The sequence below is a fragment of the Dama dama genome, chromosome 18 (assembly GCF_033118175.1).
Source record: "Dama dama isolate Ldn47 chromosome 18, ASM3311817v1, whole genome shotgun sequence".
Lineage (NCBI taxonomy): Eukaryota > Metazoa > Chordata > Mammalia > Artiodactyla > Cervidae > Dama > Dama dama.
The window spans coordinates 98,085,475-98,109,348 of record NC_083698.1 but is presented as its reverse complement, the minus strand read 5'-3'; the positions used below and the strand labels follow the sequence as shown (position 1 = coordinate 98,109,348).

Sequence of the window (23,874 nt, the reverse complement as noted above, 5' to 3'; positions counted from 1 at the left end):
ATTGGCTTTTTTGATAAGTAATTTCTAGTTGGTCAAAATCAAGAGTTACAGGTCCCTTAAGCATACATTTTCCTTTTTCATTTTTCCTGGTTTTTCATTATGATTGAAACAGACTGGTAAGCTTCCTGTGAGGCCCATGTGTCAAAATCCAGGATTTGTTTTGGGTTTTTTTTTTTTTTGGTTGCACTGCGAGGCATGTGGAATCTTAATTCCCCAACCATAGATTGAACCCATGTCCCCTGCATTAGAAGGCAGAGTCTTAACCACTAGACCGCCGGTTAAGTCCCCAGAAAAATAAATTTTTGAAAAATTATACCCCCAGAGATACTTTTATGGTCATGTCCATTTCCCAGAGGAGGAAGGAGGCAAAGCTACACTTTAACCTTAGATCTTTTAGCTCCAGGAAGTCTTAGGAAATGAGTGTTGTCATTGAATTGGTGGTAAACCAGCCATGAGCAAGGAAACAAAAGCTTTATGTGCAAATATCTTTTCTTCCACCTCCCTCCAAAACAAGATCTCACTCAGTACACTGGGGAAGATGACAAGATTGAACTTACGAAGTTGGGCTTTAACCCTGATGGCAGGGGGCTGCATTGGGGCAGATGCCCCTGAAACTCCACCACCACCACCACCACCACCACAAGATCGGTCTAGTCCTTGGGCACAGTCCTCTGTCCTCTCCTGAGGGCCCTGGCTACCCACTTTGTCCCACAGCGGACAGAGCCCAGAGAAGCCAGGATGCTGCCCTGTCTGTGTAGCAATTGAAAGAAAGAGCCCCACAGGCCACCGCCTCTGCACTCTGGTTAAGCTCGAGTATGCTGGTCCTCTATCCGATTTATGGAGATTTTGATGACTTACAATGAACGGTGTTGGATTCGTGATCTCCAAAGAAGAAGATTTAACTTGGGGACCAGGGACCAGGCTTGATCACTCAAGAGCTTTTGTATAGCAGAGTTTTATTAAAGTATAAAAAAGGGACAGAGAAAGTTTCTGACACAGACATTGGAAGGGGGAGGGGGAGTGCCCCCCCTGCTAGTTTTAGCAAGCTGTTTTATGTCTATTAGAAAGCTACTAATCAGATAGAGACACCTCAAGGCTGAGGGAGTTTCACCAGGCCCCTCTCCCACAATATACATTTTTGAGATAGGATGGCACAGGTGTGTCATCCCCCAGCCATAAAACAATTGATATGAATACTGGTTTGTTGAGCTATTATCAGCCAAAAGTTAGTCTTAGGTGGAACCATTTTGAAGAAAGGCAAATTCCAAAGCAAATACATAGTTTCATTAACACAGCTTAAGAAAAACATTTCCATAAGAAAAACGCATTGGTGAGCTCAAGGTTTGAGAAAAGTTAAGTTCAGGTGGAACTAGGTGTCATCATGGCAACAGAGAATTTTAAGAGAAAAAATTCTGACACTTGTAGTTTGTTTCCTCCTGCCGCTTAAGGGAGAGATAAAAAAATGTCTGACACTTGCAGCCTGTTTCCTCTGTTTGGAGACCCGAGGCCTGTTACCCTCTCAATTTGGCCATGGTGTTTGTAGACAGTTGGGCTTCTTGCAAGGAGCTGCCGGCCCTGACCTTCTCCATGAGCGTGTGTGGCTTTGTCGTTCCAGAAACGTCTCCACCTGTGAGGTGTCCTCCTCCCAGGCCGTCAGCTCCCCGCAGCGGTCCAAGCGCGTCAAGGAGAACACGCCGCCGCGCTGCGCCCTGGTGCACAGCAGCCCCGCCTGCAGCTCGTCCGTCACGTGCGGCTGGGGCGACGGGGCCTCCAGCACCACCAGGGAGCGGCAGCGGCAGACGATCGTCATCCCCGACACCCCCAGCCCCACGGTCAGCGTCATCACCATCAGCAGCGACACGGACGAGGAGGAGGAGCAAAAGCACGCCCCCACCAGGTGAGGCCGCTGCGGACACCAGGGAGGAGCGGAGTGGGGGTGCAGTGCTCACCCAGAGACGGTGCTGGGCCTGGACCACTTCCCCGTCATCCAAAGTGATGATCCATCCTTCTCTCCTGGCTCCTGAATCCTGGCCTTGCCAGGTCCTGGAGCACTGAAGTGATTTCAGGGGATGGTCCAACAGATTTGGGCTTCTCTGGTGGCTCAGACTGTAAAGAATCCACCTGTCACACAGGAGACCTCCGCTCGATCCCTGGGTGGGGAAGATCCCCTGGAGAAGGGAATAGCAACCCACTCCAGTATTCTTGCCTGGAGAATCCCCATGGACAGAGGAGCCTCCTGGGCTATAGTCCGTGGGGTCGCAAAGAGTCGGACATGACTGAACGACTAACACTTCACTTTCTACTTTTCAAACTGATTTCTATAATTATTGAAAGCCAAAAATAATTTTGAGTCAGTTTGGTCTTAAAAAAATAGTTATAGGCCCTCTACATCTGGGGGACGTGAGACCATAATATGGCACACAGTGTCATTATATTTCAGCCCTCATAAGCTAAAAAGTCTCTGCCTCGGGCTATTGAATGTATTCCCAGTTGGTCAGGCTGTTTCTCAAACATTGCCTTGGCTCTCTCAAAATTTGAGGTAATTGTCCAACTAATCAGAAATTTCCCTGCGTCTGATTAACCCAATCTTTCAAACTGCCAGGTGGCCTTTTATCCAGAGAACATTACTGTTTATTCCAAAGTAGTAAGAACTCATTTCACTCGCTGTATGCTTCTGGGGGAGAGGGAAGAAATATTTATTATATTTGTGAAGACTGTTAAGCCTGGTGCCAGAGCCTCTTTCCTGTGCTTGCCAGCCAGACTGAAACAGCTTGGTGTGAGTTTGGGCTGTCTGATGGTCCCCTGGAACTTTTCCCTCCAGTCAGTCTCCTGGTCTTTAGCATCCCTGGGCCTCAGGACCTTGTAGATCTGAAATCTTACAACCCCAACCTGCTGGCTCTTCCCACTGGGACCCAGGACCCGGGAAGGGAGGCCTGCCAGTCAGAGCACATCCTGTAACCCAATGTGAAGATAACATTCACATTTAGGCCCAAATTATTAATTCCTAATTGGGTACAATGTCACTGATTATAATCACAAATCCTTTTGATTAGATAATAAATTCTTACCTTTGAAATCATTACACGATGTGCTGATAGACTGATTAAAACATTGTCACTACAGCTATTCCTTCCTGCATGGGGCATTGCCTTCCCACCTCTATAATGAGCTCAGCGTCTTGTCTTTTCACGAGAGGGCTTGTGTAGCACTCAATCCAGTGTCCTCTTTAATTGCCCAGCCCAGTCTTCTGTGTGTCTCAGAGAAGCATGTGATGGAGCATTTCTGTCCTAGCAGTGGGTCAGGTGCCAGAGGGGCCAAGGAGCTGAGGGCTGGGGCGTAGCGCCTCACCCCCAGCCTGCCTGTTCCAGAACTGGCCTCAGTTTCCTTTGTTTCCTTAGGAGAACAGTCCCAAGCTGAGTCCATGCCCCATGCCTCCCAGTCCCTTCCCAGAGGGAAAGGCTCCTCCCAGCTCCAGCCCGGGCCCTGGCCTGGAGCAGCGTGTCCACACATCTGTGGCATCAGGCATAAGAAGGACAGGCAACCTCACACGGCCCTTTGCCACAACTGGAAAAAGGCAGTTTTAAAATCTGACAGTTGACTAGATTGGAATATCATTTTAACATTTGAGTTGACACGGAATCTCGACATATGTGCTCAGGAGAGAACCGAATAGTGGATCTGAGGGGAAGGAGGATGAGAAAGCCATCTCTCCACCCATCAGGCCGCTGCCAGGGCCGAGGGCACAGAGCAAGCCGGAAGTGCAGCCTGCTTCTGCAGCAGCCCCAGGGCCCAGAAAGAACAGAGCTGAAGCATGTGGCAGCATGGGAGGACCTTGGTGTCAATGAGTCACGACTTAGGGGAGGGCAGAGAAGGGGCCGACGGGCAGGTGCATGTGTGAGCGCCAGCCAGAGTTGGTGAGTGACAGTGGGCTGCTGAGTACCAGAGATTCGTAACACGGAAGATGCAGGGGCCGGCCTGCCTGCCCGCCCAAGCTAACAAGATGCACCAGAGACATCCCGTCAAACATGGGAGGCTGCAATTGGAGGCCAGAGCAAAACTGAGAAAGGTGTCAGCTGTCCACAGGTGTGATGGGAAGCTCACAGAATGAGAAAATAGTGTTTTCCAGAGAGATCAAATAACTGTTGCCTTGAAGAAATGTTTGAGGACCCAGGAAGGCAGGAGAGGGTATTGGAGCCTGTGGAAGATAAAACAGAAACCAGTAGCTATTTTGTTTATAGAGAAACCATCGTGTAATGTGACCACATTAATGTGACTGCATTTTGTAATGAGGAGAAAGATAGGAGGAAATATGAGTACTCATTCTTAGAAATCAGACTATCGTAAAATTTAACAGGGTAAATATTTATTGGCCCCACTGGTAAGATATTATGCTCGGAACCACAGGTGCTGCATAAATAAGGTAGACAGTCTCTGTCCTCAGGAGGTTTGCAGGGTAATAAGCAAGATAAGACATGTACAAATCTTCATAACACGAAACAGGTTACCAGGCCCCTAAAAACTAGCAGAGGACTGTGGGGATTCAGAGGGGAAATAGTTTGAGGAAGTAGGAAAGAGGGGGCTTTTCAAGGTCAGTGGTCCTGATAGGCTTAGACAATGGGCAGAGGAGGTGAGGCTGCAAATTCCAGTGAGATGAGTGGTGGGTGGAACCTCACCGGTGGGCGGAGCCTTAGGTGGGCAGAGGGGGATCAAGAACAGGTGGGGTTTGCTGATAAGAGAAAGTGGGAGGTCAGGACGAAAGGGATTTCAGAATGGAAAGGGGGATTTGCGGGAGAATCTCCCCTTAGGTGGGCGTGGCCAGCTTTCCGAGGAGATGCTAAGGAGCTCCCAGGAAAGCATCATTTCTGGGAAAACAAGGACGGGACATGCCCCCAGTGCAGGCCACTGGGGAGCCGCCTGGCCACCCTCGGACTGTAAGCTTCTCTACCCATCAGGGCTCCAGTGGACGCGTCCCTTCTTGACCCTGACCGTCCTCATTCCCAAACCTAATTTCTCCCAGCTGTGAGCAACTTGATTCTGCTCTTCCGTGTTCTGACCTCATTTCCTATTTGCAGCTCAGCCCCAGTACTAGCCCTGTAACCCTGCCTGAAATGCCAACGGCCTCCCCTTACCTGACTCAGCCTCAACACAGCCTCTGGAGAGTTGAGGGATGGGGGTTGGGGAGTTCCTGTGATGCTCACAGGGATGTTGAGCATGGGATCACATGGCAGCGTCTCTTAGAGCCAGCCTAAGACAAGTAATCCTTGATGGCTCAGTGGTAAAGAATCCACCTGCCAATGCAGGAGACAAGGGAGATGCAGGTTCAATCCCTGGATCTGGAAGACCCCCTAGAGGAGGAAATGGCAACCCACTCCAGTGTTCTTGCCTGGGAAATGACATGGACATATGAGCCTGGTGGGGTACAGTCCATGGGGTTGCAAAGAGTCAGACACGAGTTAGCCACTGAGGACATAAGCACAAGCATGTGGGTAAATCTCCAGGACCAGGTGACATTGTCTAGAATTTTCAGAGGAATGTCAAGGCGAAATTATCGTTCCCGACCCCCAGCATGTGGCACTGTTAGCTGCCAGAGCAGATGGACACTCAACAACTCCTACTTGTGAGAAGGACTCCAGAGTGTGAGGGGCAGGCTGGGGGCGAGTGAACCAGACAGGAAGGGGACTGTAACAGACATTCCCCAGGGGGTTTCACCTGTACTGTCTCTGCATCATTTGATGAGATAGACAAAAGGCTGGCAGTTGAAGTCCCATTTGATAGATGAGGGAACTGAGGCCTGGGAAAGGTAAGTGACCCAGACTGGCAAAGGTTCTAAGTAGCAGAACTGGGATTCAGATTCCGTGACAGTGAGGAAATGGCAATCTTAATTACTGGCAAAAATAATTGATTTCTCTTTAGTCATTAATTCAACACATTATAAATTATGTCCTCGGCCTGCTCTGACCATCACCCATGGTCTCACCTGCTGCGTGCAGGGCACCAGGCCAGGGCAGTGGGGAGTCCAGGGCATGATCACTGAGCCCTGACTGAGGCCAGGCACTGGTTGAGTGCAGCTGCTCTAGCAGCAGGCCGGGCAGAATTCAGCTGTTCTCATTTCTTCGAGAAGGTTTGAAAAAGTGAGGAGGCCAGGCAAGACCCAGTAGCGTCCTCTTTTTCCATGTTGGATGAGGGGGCCCTGTGGTCATGGCTAGAGTTGTTTGTGTAAAGATAGAAAACAGATATGTTTTTTGGATTCCCCAGGATTTGGTAGTAGAACCAGTCTTACTTTAAATACACATAAATGATTTTGATGAGAGGAGCAGCTGACTCTCTGCATGTGCTGAATAAGCCATCTTTTCTCCCTTGAAATTTCCTTGGAGAAAGTTTATGGGCGCCGGTCTTATTATTCAGACTTTTCTGCCAACCTTGCCTTGTGCTGAAACTGTCTTTTAGGGGCCATGAGGCTACATCATACAGGCTTCCAGAGTGTGTGACCAGAGTGGCTCATTTCAGCTGATCCATTAGAAATCATTTTGCCCGGTCTCCATTATTCATTCATTTATCTGCTCATTCAATTATCTATTTCTGGTAGACAGGGTTCATTTACCAAGGTCATCAGGGCACTGCTGTATCTTGCATCACTTTGCAAGTGATGCTTAGAGCGTCACAGCTAATCTGACCAAAATGTGAACTTCCCTAGGAGATTGATTCATCATTATCCCTAAGGATTTTAGACAGGGATCATTCTGAAACTGTTTATCCCCCAAAAGTGTGACCACCCCCCCCCAAATGTTCTTTTTGACACTAAATTGAAAATCCAGATAAATTACTATAGAAAAGTCACAGTCAGGAAGGTGATGTGCTGCTGTCCAAAAGACTGTCTGAAGAATTAACATCCACTTAACGGGGGATAGCACACACACCCACTCAGGCCAACTTCGTGCTGTGCTGGTGGCGTCAGAGCCAGGCCTGAGGAAGGAAGCACAGGAACCCAGCACGCAGTGTCATTTGGAGGGCTTTCTATTTTTCGGTGTTAAGTTAAATCTGATGACCAATTTCCATCACCTGACTCTTCCCGGGAGATGTGAGTCTTGAGGAGAGTACTTCATGGCTTCCTCTCTCCTGGGCTTCAGTCAGAACATCCCAGTGGTTAAGGGCTGCATTTTATGAAAAGACTGCATTTTGAAGAGGAGATACTACACCCAACTGCCCCAGCCGCCAGTCCTACACTTCCCCGTGTTACAAAGCTGTTACTGATGTGTAGCGATGACCTGATGTCCTCCCTGCCTTCTGCAGGGCAGAGGGAGGAGGGCAGGAGTGGTTTGGAAAGCACAGGGCAGAGCCGTGCCCAGGGGATGGACCCAGCATGATCAGGAGAGACTTGGAGGAGTGTAGAAGGCAGGGGGCAGAGTGAACACCGGCCACTGTGCGTGATGCCTGAAGACCAGGGCCACCCATGGCTCCTTCCAGACCCCGTTTCAGATTTCTACAGAAGGTAGTCAAGTTAAAAGTGATCATAATGGTGACGTGTGTATATGTGTGCATATCTTGGGGCTTCCCAGGTGGCGCTAGTGGTAAAGAACCCACCTATTGGTGCAGGAGACATAAGAGATTCAGGTTTTGATCCCTGGGTCAGAAAGGTCCCCTGGAGAAGGAAATGGCAACCCACTCTAATATTCTTGCCTGGAGAATTCCATAGACAGAGAAGCCTGGAGAGGTACAGTCCATATTGAGGGACATACATATATGGATAATGTAACTCAAATGGAATGTATGCACCAAATTTAAAATGTTGAGTTTTGTTTTTTGGTCCTCAGTTCAGTTGCTCAGTCGTGTCTGACTCTTTGAGACCCCATGGACTGCACACCAGGTCTCCCTGTCCATCACCAGCTCCCGGAGCCTACTCAAACTCATGTCCATCAAGTCGGTGATGTCATCCAACCATCTCATCCTCTGTCATCCCCTTCTCCTCCTGCTCTCAGTCTTTCCCAGCATCAGGGTCTTTTCCAATGAGTCAGTTCTTCGCATCAGGTGGCCAGAGTATTGGAGTTTCAGCTTCAGCGTCAGTCCTTCCAGTGAATATTCAGGACTGATTTCCTTTAAGGTTGACTGGTTGGATCTCCTTGCAGCCCAAAGGACTCTCAAGAGTCCTCTCCAACCCACAGTTCAAAAGCATCAATTCTTCGGCGCTCAGCTTTCTTTAAACTGGAGGCCACGTGATGCACTGGGAGGAGCACGCTGACCTGGTGGCACTGGCACCCCCGTCCCCCCACCCACGTGAAGGGCTAGTTAAAGGCTGTCGGCCGTTTATTTCTGGTTGGGTGGAAGGGGAGTGGGAACAGCACAGCGAACAGTTCACACCCTCATGCCACTGTCACCGACTCGGCCCTGGTGGAGCCCGCAGGAGGACTCTCAGTTGCCTTACATTCTCAGTCCTCATGGGTAGGAGGAGCCGTGTAGCTGGTGATGAAGAGGGAGTGCAGGCTCTGGACAACCCAACAGCAAAAAAAAAAAAACAGTAACTGAATTTAAAAGTGGGCTAAGGATTTAGATAGAGTTTACTTAAAAGATGTACCAGCAGCCATATGAAAAGTGCTTAGCCTCACTCATAATCAGGGAAATGCAAAGCAAAACCATGGTGTGATATCACGTCACACGTGGCAGGATGGCTGTTACCAAAAAGACAAAAGCTGATGTGTTGATGGAGGAAGTGGAGACGTTAGAACTCTTGTACGCTGCTGGTGGGAGTATAAGTTGGTGCAGCTACTATGGAAAACAGTATGGAGGTTCCTCAAAAAAAATTAAAAATAGGGACTTCCCGGGTAGTCCAGTGGTTAAGACTCCATGCTTCCAATGCAGGAGGTGCAGGCTCAATCCCCAGTCAGAGAACAAAGATCCCATATTCTGTGGGGCTCAGCCAAAAAGTGAAAAACAGAACTGCCATGTGATCTAGCAGTCCCACTTCTGAGTGTTTATCCAAAAGAATTAAAATTAGAACCTCAAAGAGATACCTACACTCCCATGTTGCCTGCAGCATCAGTCACGATAGCCAAGATGTAGAAGCAACCTAAGTGTCCATCAGATGAATGGATAAAGAAAATGGGACCTGTTTGTACAGTGGGATGCTGTTCAGCCTTAAAAAGGAAAATGTGCAGTATGCGACCTCATACATGAGCTATCTAAAATAGTCTAATTCACAGAATCAAAGAATTATATTTCGGTTGCCAGGGGCTGTGGGACATGGGCAGTCGCTAATCAACAGGCATAAATCTCAGTTACAATGAATCAACTTCAGAGATCTGCTATACAGTGTCACTGATACCATATTGTATACTTAAAATTTTAAGAAAGTAGATCTCATGTTGCATATTCTTACCACAATGAAATAAAAAGTTTTAAATAAACTAAGACCACACTCAGTCACAAAAAGAAAAAGCAGAAGAAGAAGAATGCTAGCTCTTGGTTCCAGCCCAGCTCTGTCCCTAACCAGCTATATGACCTTGAACAACCAAGTGACCTAAAGCATCCTAAAGCACCCAACATTTTCCTGTTCTCAAAATGAAAGTTATCACTTTCTCCACCTTATAGTCCGGCTGTGAGGATTCAAGGGGATAAAACATGTAAAGGACTTTGAACAGTAGTTGTGCATTCAGTAAACATTATCTATCTATATTCAGTAATCAGTGTCATGATAACAGAAGAGCAGTTTTCGCATATAGTGTAGATTATGGCATGGAAAGTTCATTGGTGGAGATGAGTTTTGACTCTGGTCCTACAGGGTGGAGTTGACCGGCAAATAGAAATCAGAAGCATATTCCAGGTAGGGTCATACAGAGAAGGGGTCGAAGAATTGTGTCTGATTCTCCAGCCATGTTTTCTCCATTGGGGCTGATTTCTTTGCTTCTTAGTTCCTTGTTTCTTTTCATCACTTGAAAATGATGAAAATCATCTATTGCCATGACAACACAATGCAGTCGTGAACTCCGGCAGCTTTGTTCTTTATTCAGAAGTGATGTTCTGTCGAGGCCATTTAAGCAAGGATTTCTCATTCTGCTCTTGTCACTGTCTGTCTCACTTCCATTAACCAATTCATAATGGGATTGATAAGCTATCAATAATAATTAGACACTGTCGTGGGATGAATCCCAGCAGAATCGACATGTAGGAGCTAAAAGAATCCGTAGTCACCATGTCAGATGCGTGCTCATTTTTAAACTGACTCATTTAACAGCTTCCCATTTGTTCTTTAATCTGCATAGTACATCAAGTAGAGCACAGAAATTCTAACAATAGAAGAGATTAGAAACAGAGCTATCAAATTAATTCACCTCTTCCAAACCTGTCACATGTAAACCCAAAAAGGTAGGTATATCAGCGTCAGACTGTGTTGTACCTGTCTGCTCGTCAGGCATGGGGACTTCCAGCTCAGAAAAAAGCGAGGAATCCCTGAAGAGCTCAGAGAGGTTTTATCCCACACTCCTGATAGATATCAAGAAAATGGCATGCAGAATTCCTCGACCCCTTTGGTGGAAAGAGTCACTACCTGTTAGGTTTCCGTCGGAAGATGGCTTTCAGTTCTGAGGGGTCATCTAGATCAGCTGTCAGCTTTATAAGACTCTTGCCAGAAAGCCATCCTTCAGTGACAGGAAGCTCATTGGTTCATGAATTGGCCCACTGTATGTTCAGATGATTCCAGTTGTCAGAAAATTCTTACTTGTATTGACCTGAAGCCTCTCCGAAATTTCTAACTTGAGTAAAGAATTCCAAGTACGTCCACCTTGAATTCAGTTACAGCTTGGCCAAAATTAGTTGGGGGGGCGGGGGGTGTTTAATTTGCCCATTTTCTATTTGTGTGTTAGTCCCTCAGTCGTGTCTGACTCTTCGTGACCCCATAAACTGTAGCCTTCCAGGCTCCTCTGTCCATGGGATTCTCCAGACAAGAATACTGGAATGGGTGGCCATTTCCTTCTCCAGTGGATCTTCCTGACCCAGGGATCAAACCCACGTCTCCTGCATTGGAGGCAGATTCTTTACCGTCTGAGCCACCGGGGAAGCCCTATTTAATAAACTACGCAGAACCTAAGGAGGATATTTAGTCAGCAGGGAGTGTCTTGGCCTGGGTCTCCATGAAAAATACACTTACTAAAAGGATTTATTTTCTCTCCAAATTAGGAGTAAAGCAAATCCTCTTTTAAATGTCTTTAAAAATAAATATTTGGGGACCCACAAGTGGCTTCTTTAATGCCACCCTCCCTAACAATTTCATAGCAGGTTAGAGCTGGAGGGACATCCAGGGTCACCCCAGTATATCCAGGCCTCTGCCCAAGGTCACACCAATAACATGGACCACAGCGCCAGGCCTAGAGCGCCGGCTCAGAGGACACATTTGGCAACAGCCAGCCTCTGTCCTTCACGTGGGGCCCGCCACCCACAGGCTGCACCTGCAGCAGAACATTTCTGCGTTTAGTGAGGTGACCAGATGAGTCACTGTGTGTGTGTCATTTAATCAGGCGGAACTGGCTGTGACCGAAGCCGAGAGTGAAGGGCGGGGCAGGCTAGCCGCACGCTCACAGTCTCCCGGCGCTGACCCTGGTCCTGGGAGCATTTTGTGATGGTGCCAGGAGTGGGAGGTTAGAACTGGGGGCGTTTCCTCTAACAACATCTTATGACACAACAGATTGCTCACAGGCCCGCCCCAACCCCGCAGAGAGCAGCTGTGGCTTCTTTCGCCAATTTTTTTTTTTTAAAGGCAGCTCTCCTTCCTCCCAGTGTGTGGTAGGTTAATCACTCAGTCCATCTCTTTGCCACCCCCTGGACTATAGCCCGTCAGGCTCTTCTGTCCATGGATTTTCCAGGCAAGAATACTGGAGTGGGTTGCCATTGCCTTCTCCAGGGAATCTTTCCATCCCAGGGATCGAACCCGAGTCTCCTGTTTCTCCTGGATTGCAGGCGGATTCTTTACTGCTGAGCCATCAGGAAAGCCCCGGTGCTCCTTCCCATTTCCACAGCTTTCCAGAACTCTTGCTGCTCTCAGATTTCATGTCCCTACTTTGGAGGCTTGGGGACCTTTCCCCAGTGCCCCACTTTCTAGTTCTTCTGCCACATCTGAGTTGTTTATCCCCACCTACTCTGTGAGTCCCATTTGCTTTCTTGTCCCTGAATAAGCAGATGGACTTTAAAACTTGAGATATAATTTGCGTACCATACAGTTCACCCATTTAAAGTGTCCAATTAAGTGGTTTGGGGCCTATTACATTAATTTTTTTTCAGTTGTGGCACTCAGTCTCAGTTCAGTCGCTCAGTCATGTCCGACTCTTTGCAACCCCATGAACCGCAGCATGCCAGGCCTCCCTGTCCATCACCAACTCCCGGAGTTTACCCAAACCCATGTCCATTGAGTCGGTGATGCCATCCAACCATCTCATCCCCTGTCGTCCCCTTCTCCTCCTGCCCTCAATCTTTCCCAGCATCAGGGTCTTTTCCAATGAGTCAGCTCTTTGCATCAGGTGGCCAAAGGATTGGAGTTTCAGCTTCAACATCAGTCCTTCCAATGAACACCCAGGACTGATCTTCAGGATTGACTGGTTGGATCTCCTTGCAGTCCAAGGGACTCTCAAGGGTCTTCTCCAACACCACAGTTCAAAAGCATCAATTCTTTGGCGCTCAGCTTTCTTTCTACTCCAACTCTCACATCCATACATGACTACTGGAAAAACCATAGCCTTGACTAGACGGACCTTTGTTGACAAAGTAACGTCTCTGCTTTTAAATATGCAGTCTAGGTTGGTCATAACTTTCCTTCCAAGGAGTAAGCATCTTCTAATTTCATGGCTACATTCACCATCTGCAGTGATTTTGGAGCCCAGAAAAATAGTCAGCCACTGTTTCCACTGTTTCCCCATTTGTTTGCCCTGAAGTGATGGGACCGGATGCCATGATCTTAGTTTTCTGAATGTTGAGCTTTAAGCCAACTTTTTCACTCTCCTCTTTCATTTTCATCAAGAGGCTCTTTAGTTCTTCACTTTCTGCCGTAAGGGTGGTGTCATCTGCATATCTGAGGTTATTGATATTTCTCCCAGCAATCTTGATTCCAGCTTGTGCTTCTTCCAAGCCCAGTGTTTCTCATGATGTACTCTGCATATAAGGTAAATAAGCAGGGTGACAATATACAGCCTTGACGTACTCCCTTTCCTATTTGGAACCAGTCTTGTTCCATGTCCAGTTCTAACTGTTGCTTCCTGACCTGCATACAGGTTTCTCAAGAGGCAGGTCAGGTGGTCTGGTATTCCCATCTCTATATATATATAATAAAGTTTGCCACTTTAACCATTTTTAAGTGTACAGTTCAGTGACACTAAATACATTCACAGTGTGTGCAGCCGTCACCATTATTTCCAAAACTTTTCCATCACCTCAAACAGAAACTTTGTACCATGAAGCAGCAACTACCCAAACTCCTCTCCCCACCCCGCAGCCCCTGGTAACCAACCTCTAATTTACATTCTGTCTCTATGAGTTTGCCTATTCTAGGAATCTCATATAAGTGGAATCACACAGTATCGGTCCTTTTGTGTCTGGCTTATTTCACTTAGCATAACATTTTCAAGATTCATCCGTATTGTAGCATGTATCAGAACTTTATTCATTTTTATGGCTGAATACCATCCCCTTGATCAGCTGATGGGCACTGAGGTTATTTCCACCTTTTGGCTATGGTGAAGACTACAGCAGTGAACATGAGCATACAGGGGTCTATTTTGGCTTTCGGTTCCGTTTTGTACTTACCTAGACCAAAATCACTGGGCTATACAGTAACTGTTTACCTCAAACTATGTTTGAGCAACAAGCATGTGGGCCTTTTGCATTTCAGCTGTTATAAGTAGAAAGTGTAGTTCTTTATCCCCTGCAGTAGGAAATGGCAACCCACTCCAGTATTCTCGACAGGATAATCCCACGGACAGAGGAGCCTGATGGGTTACAGTCCACTGGGGTCAAAGAGTCGGACATAACTGAGCGACTGAGCACACATGCGCATAGTTTTTCTTAATTAAGATATATCCAGTTTATCAAAGTTAGAATGAAGAGCTATAAGTATACACAATCAATTCATTCCTTGCCTTCTTCAGAGTTCTTAATTATCATCTGCACAGCTCACTTGACAGTTCATCATGGAAGTCTTTATGACATCCTTTCTCTTTAACTGATTATTTTAAAACTTTTAGTGTGTAACTTGTCATATTTTTATACAATCCTTCACTGAGATTTTAATCATTATACAATCCTTCAGTGAGATTTAATCATCTCCTAGGGCGGAGACACGTATTATATTTCTTTATACAAAAATTCCCTGTAGCACCTACTATAGATCTCCAAGGTATCTAACTGATGGGTTTTAACTTCTTTCCTATCAGTCTTCTGGTTTATTCCTAGACTAGAAACTTTCCCAGCAAGTCTGTACCTTCATAGAACTCATTTTGCCTAGAGATACTTTTTCCTGCAAATCTGTTTTCACATGTTAAATGAGGTAACACTAATAATAGAAGCTAGTTTTCATAGAATATTTAGTCTGTGTTGTATACCATTCGAAATACTTTGTGTATTTTCTCATTTGAGTCTCAAAACAAGCCTGTGATGTAAGTACTATTATTATCTACACCTTACTGATAAGGAGATTGAATCGCTTGGAGGTTGAACAGCACTTGAGGTTGAACAGCTGGTGGAGGCCACCAGCACTTGCTGAAGACATCTGTCTGCCGGCCTGTGTCCTTACCCACAGACGCAGAGAGGGACGCTTCCACCCTGATCCAGAGGGGACAGAAGTGAAGCCCCAAGAGGAATTATCCAGCCCAGATGTCAGCAGTGCAGGCATTGGGGAGCAAGGCATCAGGCCTCCTGTGAACTCACTCCCAGCCCCTCAGCCTTTTAGCCCTGGGGTCCAGTTTCTCATTTCTCCACTGCCCTCAGGTGGGGCAGAGATCAGTCTTGGAATCTGGCTGTCACTGGCTGTGTGACCTTGGGCAAGACACCTGGGTTGGGAGGTGGCAGTATTGTGGCTCCATTAGGCGCTCTATAAATACCGGCTTCTTAGCCAAGTGGTTGGACATTGACCATCTTACTTAGGCAATCGATATTTCATAAAAATAGATGATCAATATACAAAAATAGGTGCGATCCATTTTTACACCTTTCACAATAAGCAACCAATTCCCTATCTGTCATCCCACCAGCCTCTCACTGAGCTGGGAGGCAGACAGAATTGGTTCCCAAAGTGGCAAACGTAAATATCTCAGGAAAAAAGAAATGTGCTGGCCCAGAGCCAGGCAAAGCCTGTTCTTCCCCATCAGTGTGTGAAGTCTCGGTTCTAGAATGAAGACCAGGGGTTCAGAGCAGCGCCCTCACAGGCATCTTTTACCCCACCCCACCCTCGGCCCAGCAGTGGAGAAGCTGCAGGAGGGTCAGGACTTCCCTGAGATGGGGACTTGGGGGTCTTGGGTGGCCTACCCGACAAAGCCATCACCCATCCCATCCCCAGAGCGGAGAGGTAGCTGAGGCTGTGGGGTCCAGCTCCAATTACTCCTCAGCTGTGTGTGGGATTAGCGTGGTCAGCGCCTCACTCTCCCATCCCTCTCACTGCATCCCAGCCCCTCTTGGATGCCTTATCCTCTCTTGCCTAAATTGGCGGGGTCTCCCAGGCCCCGAGCCTAATAAAGCTTATGCTCTTCGTTCCCAGGGGTGTTCTTCCACACCACAGCCTCGGGTTGCCGGGGTCTGGCTGGGTGCTTTGTGTGCTTTTATGTCCCTCCCTGGTGGCTGAGAGGGCGCTGTGTGAAATGGAATAACTCCTGCCTTATCAGTAAACAAGGATGTCACAGCCATCAGCGATTTCGGGCCTCCAAATATAATGTCAAATGGAGTATTTCCTGCCGTAGTAAACAGGGATGTCACAACCTAGCTATTTTTCCTTAATTGACAATAACCTTTTGATGTTCAGACTACTTGCCCCTTGCTACAAACTTCTCTATAACCTGATTCCTCCCCCTACCTCGTCGGAACAGTTATCTCAGGATCACTTGAGATGCTGTCTCTCGGACTCCAAGTCCTAGGTGGTGGTTGTATCGTCACTCATTCGTGTCCAACGCTTTGCAACCCCATGGACTGCAGCACGCCAGGCTTCCCTGTCCTTCACTATCTCCCAGAGTTTGCTCAAGCTCATGTCCCTTGAGTCAGTGATGCCATCCAACCATCTCATCCTCTGCCATCCCCTTCTCCTCTTGCCCTTAATCTTTCCCAGCATCAGGGTCTTTTCCAGTGAGTCGGCGCTTCACATCAGGTGGCCAAAGGATTGGAGTTTCAGCTTCAGCATCAGTCCTTTCAATGAATATTCAGGGTTGATTTCCCTTAGGATTGACTGGTTTGATCTCCAAGCAGTCCAAGGACTGGGAATTCCCACCAAACAAAAGATAACTCTCAGTTTCTAGGTTGTGACTTTTTTAGTGGACGACTGCCATGCAGCTCTGGGCTGCCAGTGCTTCCCCGGCAGGTCTGCTGAGCCCTGCTGCATGGGGGAGAGCCCAGGCCTGCCCAGAAGGTTCTCTCACCCCATTTCCAGAAGCTTCTGTGGGCCCCACTCCAGCCCCTTCTCTTGCCCTCACATCTTCCCCACCCCCACCCCCGCTGCTGAGATTGGTGACTCCTGGGTTTCCCCATTTGGGTTCTAGAGAGCAGAAGTCACATTCCTACCCTCTCTCCTGCCCTCCTGCCCCTGCCCGCAGCAAGTGTGGCTCTGCCCAGCCAGTCGGGTGTCTCACCTCACAGCCTCTCACAGTCCTGGTCTCTCCCTTTGCATTTCCAGCACTGTCTCCAAGCAGAGAAAAAATGTCATCAGCTGTGTCACGGTCCATGACTCTCCCTACTCCGACTCCTCTAGCAACACCAGCCCCTACTCCGTGCAGCACCGCGCCGGGCACAACGCCACCACCTTCGACACCAAGGGGAGCCTGGAGCCGCATTGCACGGGGAACCCGCGGACCATCATCGTGCCCCCCCTGAAAACCCAGGCCAGCGAGGTGCTGGTGGAGTGTGACAGCCTGGGGCCAGGTAATTCGGGGCGGAGCTGCCAGGAGCATCTCTCTGGAGGCTGGTTTTCTGCTTTCTGCAGCTCACAGTCTTGTTACAGGAGCACTTAACAAGCCCTGGGTGTGGGGAGTGGGTGGTTAGTAGATCTTCACCAAGGATCCTGCTTGAAAAGATTCCTTGTTGTCAGCCCAGGTGGCCAGAGATGACCTCATATCTGTCACAAAAACTCCCCCCTGTGATGACAGCCACCTCCTTTCTAAACTATATCTCATGGACGGATGGATGGATGGACAGATGAGTGGATGGATGGACGGATGGGTGGGGAGTTTGCAAAGAGTTTGTCGCCTGAGTGGGAACAAGCCTGGTCAGCCCTCAGTGTTTCCTACTGAGGGTGGCTTTCTTTGCTCTCAAGAGACCGTCCTCAGGAACCACATGTTCTGGAATTATTCCATTTGGGCACCCCTTAGGTTTCTCACACCTGGTGGCAGTGCAAACATTGAGGAGAGTGAGAAGGGAGCCTTTCTTTTGTAAGAGGGGTGAATGCGAAAGAGAAGGCGAGTAAGGAAACCAGTGGGTCCTAGGGCCAGTGCACCCATTTAGGAAAAGACATATCTGAAAGTTGAGAATCTGGGCATTGACTCCTCAAACCTTTCCTGTCCTCGCACCCTTAAGTCCTCAGGTCGCCAGCATGTATCCCATTTATAAAGATTACAGCCTTAAATGCACACATCTTGGTGTGAGGGGCTCTCCTGCTTAATTAACAGTGACGGTGTCAAGACTATGTTGTTGAAAACCTTAAGACCAGCAAGAAGAGAAGGACATATTCTTTTTCATCTGTAATCCAAAATCCAAAAAGCTCTGAAAATCAGATTTTAAGTTCACAGCAAACTCAGCTGGTAAAACCAGACCTGAACTAACCAGAGACAGTTTGCAAGTCCCTTTGTCATATTCCTACTTGTGTCATAGTCATATCTGTGCCACTTAGTGAAATGTCCCCGTATTTTATAACAGAAATATTCACTTCTTTTTATTATGTGGTTAGTGCCCAAGGCTTCTTTGGGGGTAACCTAAAATGTTGAATATGTATCAAATTCCCTTCTAAAATCTAAAAGTCTTAATTTCAAAAGTGTCTGACCCCAGGGATTTCTCATCAGAGATTGTCGATCTACAGAATGAGATGATGAGTGTTGTAAATTGAGGATGCCCGTGTTCCAGGACCTCTCAGAGGAACTCCGTAGTAGTAACGGCCCCTTTACAATTCAGGACAGTGGTCTGTGAGAATTGGCTCAGAACAGACCTTACCCAGGTCCTCTGGAAATTCATAAAGGCAGGGGTTGCTGGGCGGGGAGGTGGGGGGAGGGGGGGGCAAGTAACTGATGCTGAAATTCCCTTGGCCTTTTAAACACAGAGGAGGATGCATGAGAGAGTGGCCACATCATTGCAGGTTAGGCATCCTCCAGCTCAGAGCTTTGTTGGTCTTGGTCCTGGCAAAATTGGGAGTTATTGAAACTTTAAGATGAAGTGGTCCAACCCCTAGTTGAGACAGGTGAGGAAACCAAAAGCCAGCTTTGCCCCGCCTAACACAGCAGTTTTCTGTCAGGACCCAGAACAATAGTGAGATGGACGGAGGCAGCTTTGTGGAGCCCACAGGTCACCCTTTTCACATTCCGTTGCCCGTTTCCACCATCAGCTATTGTGCTGTGGGCCACCTATGGCAGTTTTGAGGACTCACCCCACTACATTTCCGCAAAGATTGTTAGAGCTGAAGGGATGAGAATCTCTCAGCGATACACTGGACCAAAAAAAAAAGGAAGTTATTCTCAGAATTCTCAGAAAGGCTGCTGGTTCTAAAGCACCTCATGCTGCTGTCTCTGGGGAAGCCTGTGGTGTGATTTCCTGATGTAAAGAGAGGTGTATGTTCCCCTGTGAGGACCTGCCTTCCTGGGAACAGCAGAAGGCAGGAAGGAGCTTCATTTTGGTCCCTGTCGGCCCACCAGCCTGTGGTGTCTCTCAACACTGACACCCACTGTTAGCGGCACAACCCTGCTAGCTCAGCTCAGAAGAATCAGGAGAGCAGCCTTCCTCGGTCTCCTGGGGCCCATTCGGCCCCTTTATGGCCAGAGTGTGAACCGGCCCCCTTTGTGGGATCCCAGGGTTCCCTGAACCCTCTCAGGTCAAGACAGAGGCTGTGCAGTCCATTTTCTTTCTCTTTTTTTGGTTCATCTTCTCTCAGTGCTCACCCCCTCTGTGGGTCCCAGTTCAGAAGGGATCCCTGAAAATGTCTCACGTAGCCTCCTCAGGTCTCAGAGTAGTTAAGGTTCTTCTGGAAGGCAATAGAACAAACTCTGCACTGTCATAAGGAAAATGCAGGACTGAGGGAAAGGTCAACCACTAAGTCCCGGATGGGACAGAACTCCTTGATCTGAGCCACTGGAGGCCCAATGCCTGCCTTCTGGGCACTGCGTCTTCCTGACCCAGTGACCCCCCCAGGCTCCCAGTTTCCCTGTCCCAGAAGACAGGACTTAATGGTTCCAAGTTGGGGCAGACATCTGTTCCTTGAGCATCAGCCTCAGCCAAGGAACAGGGCTCAGCCATAAAGACATCAACCATAGCTAACACTGTTAAGAGCTGAACACGTGCCACATACTAAGCATTCTATGTCCTTTAACTCAGGTAATCCTCACAATGACCCTAACGTAGTTTCCATTACTCTCCCAGTTTTCCACATGGGAAAACAGATTCACAGAGAGGTTAACTCCGCCGTGGCCATGTGGCTGGCCTTCCAGGGCTCACCCAGGATCTGAAGCACTCTGCCACCCACCTTGTGCAGACAGGGCCACCAGGGGCCACCCATGAACCCAGGCCCATTCCCAAGCAGCAGATCTTTGAGAGCAGCTAGGAAAGATGGAGGGCAAGAGGAGAAGGGGACAACAGAGATGGGGTGGTTGGATGGCATTTCTGACTCAATGGACATGAGTTTGCGCAAACTCCAAGAGATGGTGAAGGACAGGGAAGTCTGGCGTGCTGGAGTCCACGGGGTTGCAAAGAGTCGGACACGACTTAGGGACTGAACAGCAAGGCTCGGATAGAGAGCTCTGTACATCCTTCCAGCTCCAAAATAGGCCCCAAGAACTTGACCTTCAGCACTTGCCTTCTCCATTCTGAGGTCACTTCATTCCTATCCGCAGGAGGAAATTCCTTTTTAAGTCTCTTGGTCCCTTTCAAGACCCTCTTCCCTGATTCTGGGGTCCCCTGCTCTGGCAACTTGACAAGCTCTGACCCAGCCCCCCACGCCTGTCCCTGCGATGATGGTGGCCTGGCTCTGTCACATCCATTTCATCTGAAGCTCTCTAATTTCTTCACTTACAGGCTCAAGCTATGGGTCCCTTGCATTTAAGAGTTTCTCCCTCAAGTATAATTACCACAAAGTTCCCAGAGCATTGACACAGGAGCAGAGAGGTGCCGTCCACAGCTGGGCCAAGGCAACCTGCACATATGGTGATCTGCAGGGCAGGGAGGAGCTGACCACCAGCACAGCAGCCCCATGGCTGAGTGATGGAGACTGAAGTTGTCCTGATAGCCAACATCTGCAGCTTTCCATCCTTCACCCTACAATGGGTCCCCTGAACCCTTCCCTCAACCCCACCCCCAGGTTTTGGGGGACCTTTGAGAGTCTAACCAGGTTTGGCCTGAGCACAGACCCTGACTCCATGACGCAGGTCAGCTGTATCCACCAGGGCCAGGCTGGCTCCTGCTCTCCTCGAAGCTTGTGAAGAATACAAATTCCTGGGCATCTCGCACTTCAGTGGATAGAATGGGAGGGCCACTGAGCACCAATGCACAGTTGAATTTGGGATCTCTGCTAGGACCCGCCCCTTCCCAGCAAGGCAGCTCTTCTTTTACTGGGGCGGGGGTGGGGGGGACGGCTGTTGCCTCCGGTAGGAGGCTCCTCTCACCCTCGGGGTGCTCCCCAGTCTCCTGCTGCTGGTTCCCGATTTGCCTTCACTCTCCAGCTTTGTTTCCATCAACAGTTAATCAGCATTCTCTCTTGCCGGCCCCAGCCTCAGGCATCTCATCATCATGACTTTGATCTCATCACCCTGGGATTTGTAATAGAATTGATCCAACCTAGTTATGTCAAGTATGCTTCATTAATTGTTAGCATCCCTGCCCCCTAGAACAGCCAGAGGGTGCGGAGTGTGCTCAGTCACTCAGTTGTATCCGATTCTTTGTGACCCTATGGACTGCAGCAAGCCAGGCTTCTCTGTCCATGGGATTCTCCAGGCAAGAGTGGGTTCCCATGCCCTCCTCTAGGGGATCTTCCAGACCCAGGAATCAAATCCGCATCTTTTGGGTCTCCTGCATTCACACGTGGATTCTTTACCACTAGCGCCACCTGGGAATGACCAGATGTGCTCTTTTTACACTCACAGTCCTGGGGTGCCTGATTGAGACTGCATCTTTTGTGTTTCCCAAAGATGCTCATCCCCAATAAATCTTGCGAATTCTCACAGCTGACAGCACGAGAAACAGCCCTGCCTTCTGAGGTCCTGGGTTTGTCTTGCCACTTCTCCTTTTTCTGGGGTCTTTTCTTGAAGTCCCTACTCTGGGAGGCTCCCTGAAACGTGGATGGTTTTAGAGTCGGGGAGTCTGCAGAGGACACTGCAGATTTTGGCAAGTGTCTGGACTCCCTGTGCTAAAGGCCTGTTGGCATTCACTGTGGATCACTTCCTCTTGATCTAGACAAAGCTTCAGGACAGGAATACCTGATGTCAGGAGAGACACTGAGAGGTAGGCGATCAGACACACTCAATTCCATATGTCCTGTGTCCTTGCACATGGTCCTCTGACTTTGCCCCCTGGAGACACACATCCCACTCTGCTGGGGATTGCTGTTCACGGGTCACTCGGCACCAACAATGACTGAAATGCTTTCTTTAATATAAACTGCCTCCCCCTTTTCATTTTATTCTGGTTGTTCCCCCGACCCCTGGATATATTGTTGTTGTTCAGTTGCTAGGTCGTGTCCAACTCTTCATGACCCCAAGGACTGCAGCCCTCCAGGCTTCCTTGTCCTTCACTATCTCCTGGAGTTGCTCAAACTCATGCCCATTGAGTCAGTGATGCCATCCAACAATCTCATCCTCTGTTGCCCGCTTCTCCTTTTTCCCTCAATCGTTCCCACATCAGAGTCTTTTCCAGTGAGTTGGCTATTCACATAAGGTGACCAAAGTATTGGAGCTTCAGCATCAGTCCTTCCAGTGAATATTCAGGGTTGATTTCCTTTAAGACTGACTGGCTTGGTCTCCTTGCTATCTGAGAAACCATAGTCCCTTTGCTGAGACTCAGTTTGGGTGGTGGTTTGGGGCCTATTACATTAATTTTTTTTTTCAGTTGTGGCACTCAGTTCAGTCGCTCAGTCGTGTCCGACTCTTTGTGACCCCATGAACCGCAGCACGCCAGGCCTCCCTGTCCATCACCAACTCCCGGAGTTTACCCAAACTCACGTCCATTGAGTCGGTGATGCCATCCAACCATCTCATCCTCTGTAGTCCCCTTCTCCTCCTGCCCTCAATCTTTCCCAGCATCAGGGTCTTTTCAAAGGAGTCACCTCTTTGCATCAGGTGGCCAAAGGATTGGAGTTTCAGCTTCAGCATCAGTTCTTTCAATGAACACCCAGGACTGATCTCCTTTAGGATGGACTGGTTGGATCTCCTTGCAGTCCAAGGGACTCTCAAGGGTCTTCTCCAACACTACAGTTCAAAAGCATCAATTCTTTGGCGCTCAGCTTGCTTTCTAGTCCAACTCTCACACCCATACATGACTACTGGAAAAACCATAGCCTTGACTAGATAGACCTTTGTTGACAAAGTAACGTCTCTGCTTTTTAATATGCTGTCTAGGTTGGTCATAACTTTGCTTCCAAGGAGTAAGCGTCTTTTAATTTCATGGCTGCAGTCACCATCTGAAGTGATTTTGGAGCTCAGTGTCACCAGATAGTAATTCTAAAGTCCATCAGGGTTTGCTCCCAACCAGTGGAACAAGCTCCAGCCTAGGTGTCATTCCAGAGTCAACATCATCACTGGGTCTGGGGGCAGTGCGGCTGATGGGGGGATCGTCCAGTCACGGGACTGTGTCCTCGAAAGACTACTGTTGTTCCCCTAGGGCAGGGTCTTCTGAGCAGCCAAGGACCTGTGACTGACCTTTGCCCTTTTTCTCTTCACAACACAGTCAACACCAGTCACCATTCGTCCTCCTTCAAGTCCAAGTCCTCCAGCAACGTGACCTCCACCAGCGGTCACTCTTCAGGGAGCTCGTCTGGAGCGATTGCTTACCGGCAGCAGCGGCCAGGACCACACTTCCAGCAGCAGCAGCCTCTCAATCTCAGCCAGGTAAGCACAGGTACCCCCACCATCCCCCCCCCACCCCCCTCCTCCCACCAGCTCATCAGGTGCCCTGAGGTAGCAGGAAGTGCCCCAGTGAGCTCTGGTGTTCACCTTCTGCTGCGGGTCACCTTGGGGAAGGTGGATCCTCAATTCACGGAGAGCCAATCCAACGCAAAATGACTTGTCTAATGTTCGGAAGCACTTAGTGATGCGGTACCTGCTTAAAAATAGTCTGGCCCACATGTTGCCGTTTCAGCCCAGCAAAGGGTAAAACACTGGGTCCGGGCCCACTTCCGGCCAGAACCCCAGAGACAGACCTGCAGTCCAACCAGGCCAGGCCTCCTGAGTCATTACAGTGAAGGAGGCCTCACACAAGGACCCCAAATCCAGGAAAAGAGCCGGCGGACCTGGGAGACGG

General features: G+C 48.7%; 1 protein-coding gene across 4 annotated transcripts in view; it reads left to right on the top strand.

Moving 5' to 3' along the window:
* HIPK2 (homeodomain interacting protein kinase 2) overlaps positions 1–23,874 on the top strand; it is a 208,278-nt gene that overhangs the window by 171,714 nt on the left and 12,690 nt on the right. For all 4 annotated transcript variants that reach the window (XM_061165905.1, XM_061165907.1, XM_061165906.1 and 1 more), the window contains exons 12-14: positions 1,616–1,897; positions 16,847–17,091; positions 23,302–23,462. In XM_061165905.1, the coding sequence (XP_061021888.1) occupies positions 1,616–1,897; positions 16,847–17,091; positions 23,302–23,462 (688 nt within the window). The remainder of the gene's footprint in view (positions 1–1,615; positions 1,898–16,846; positions 17,092–23,301; positions 23,463–23,874) is intronic.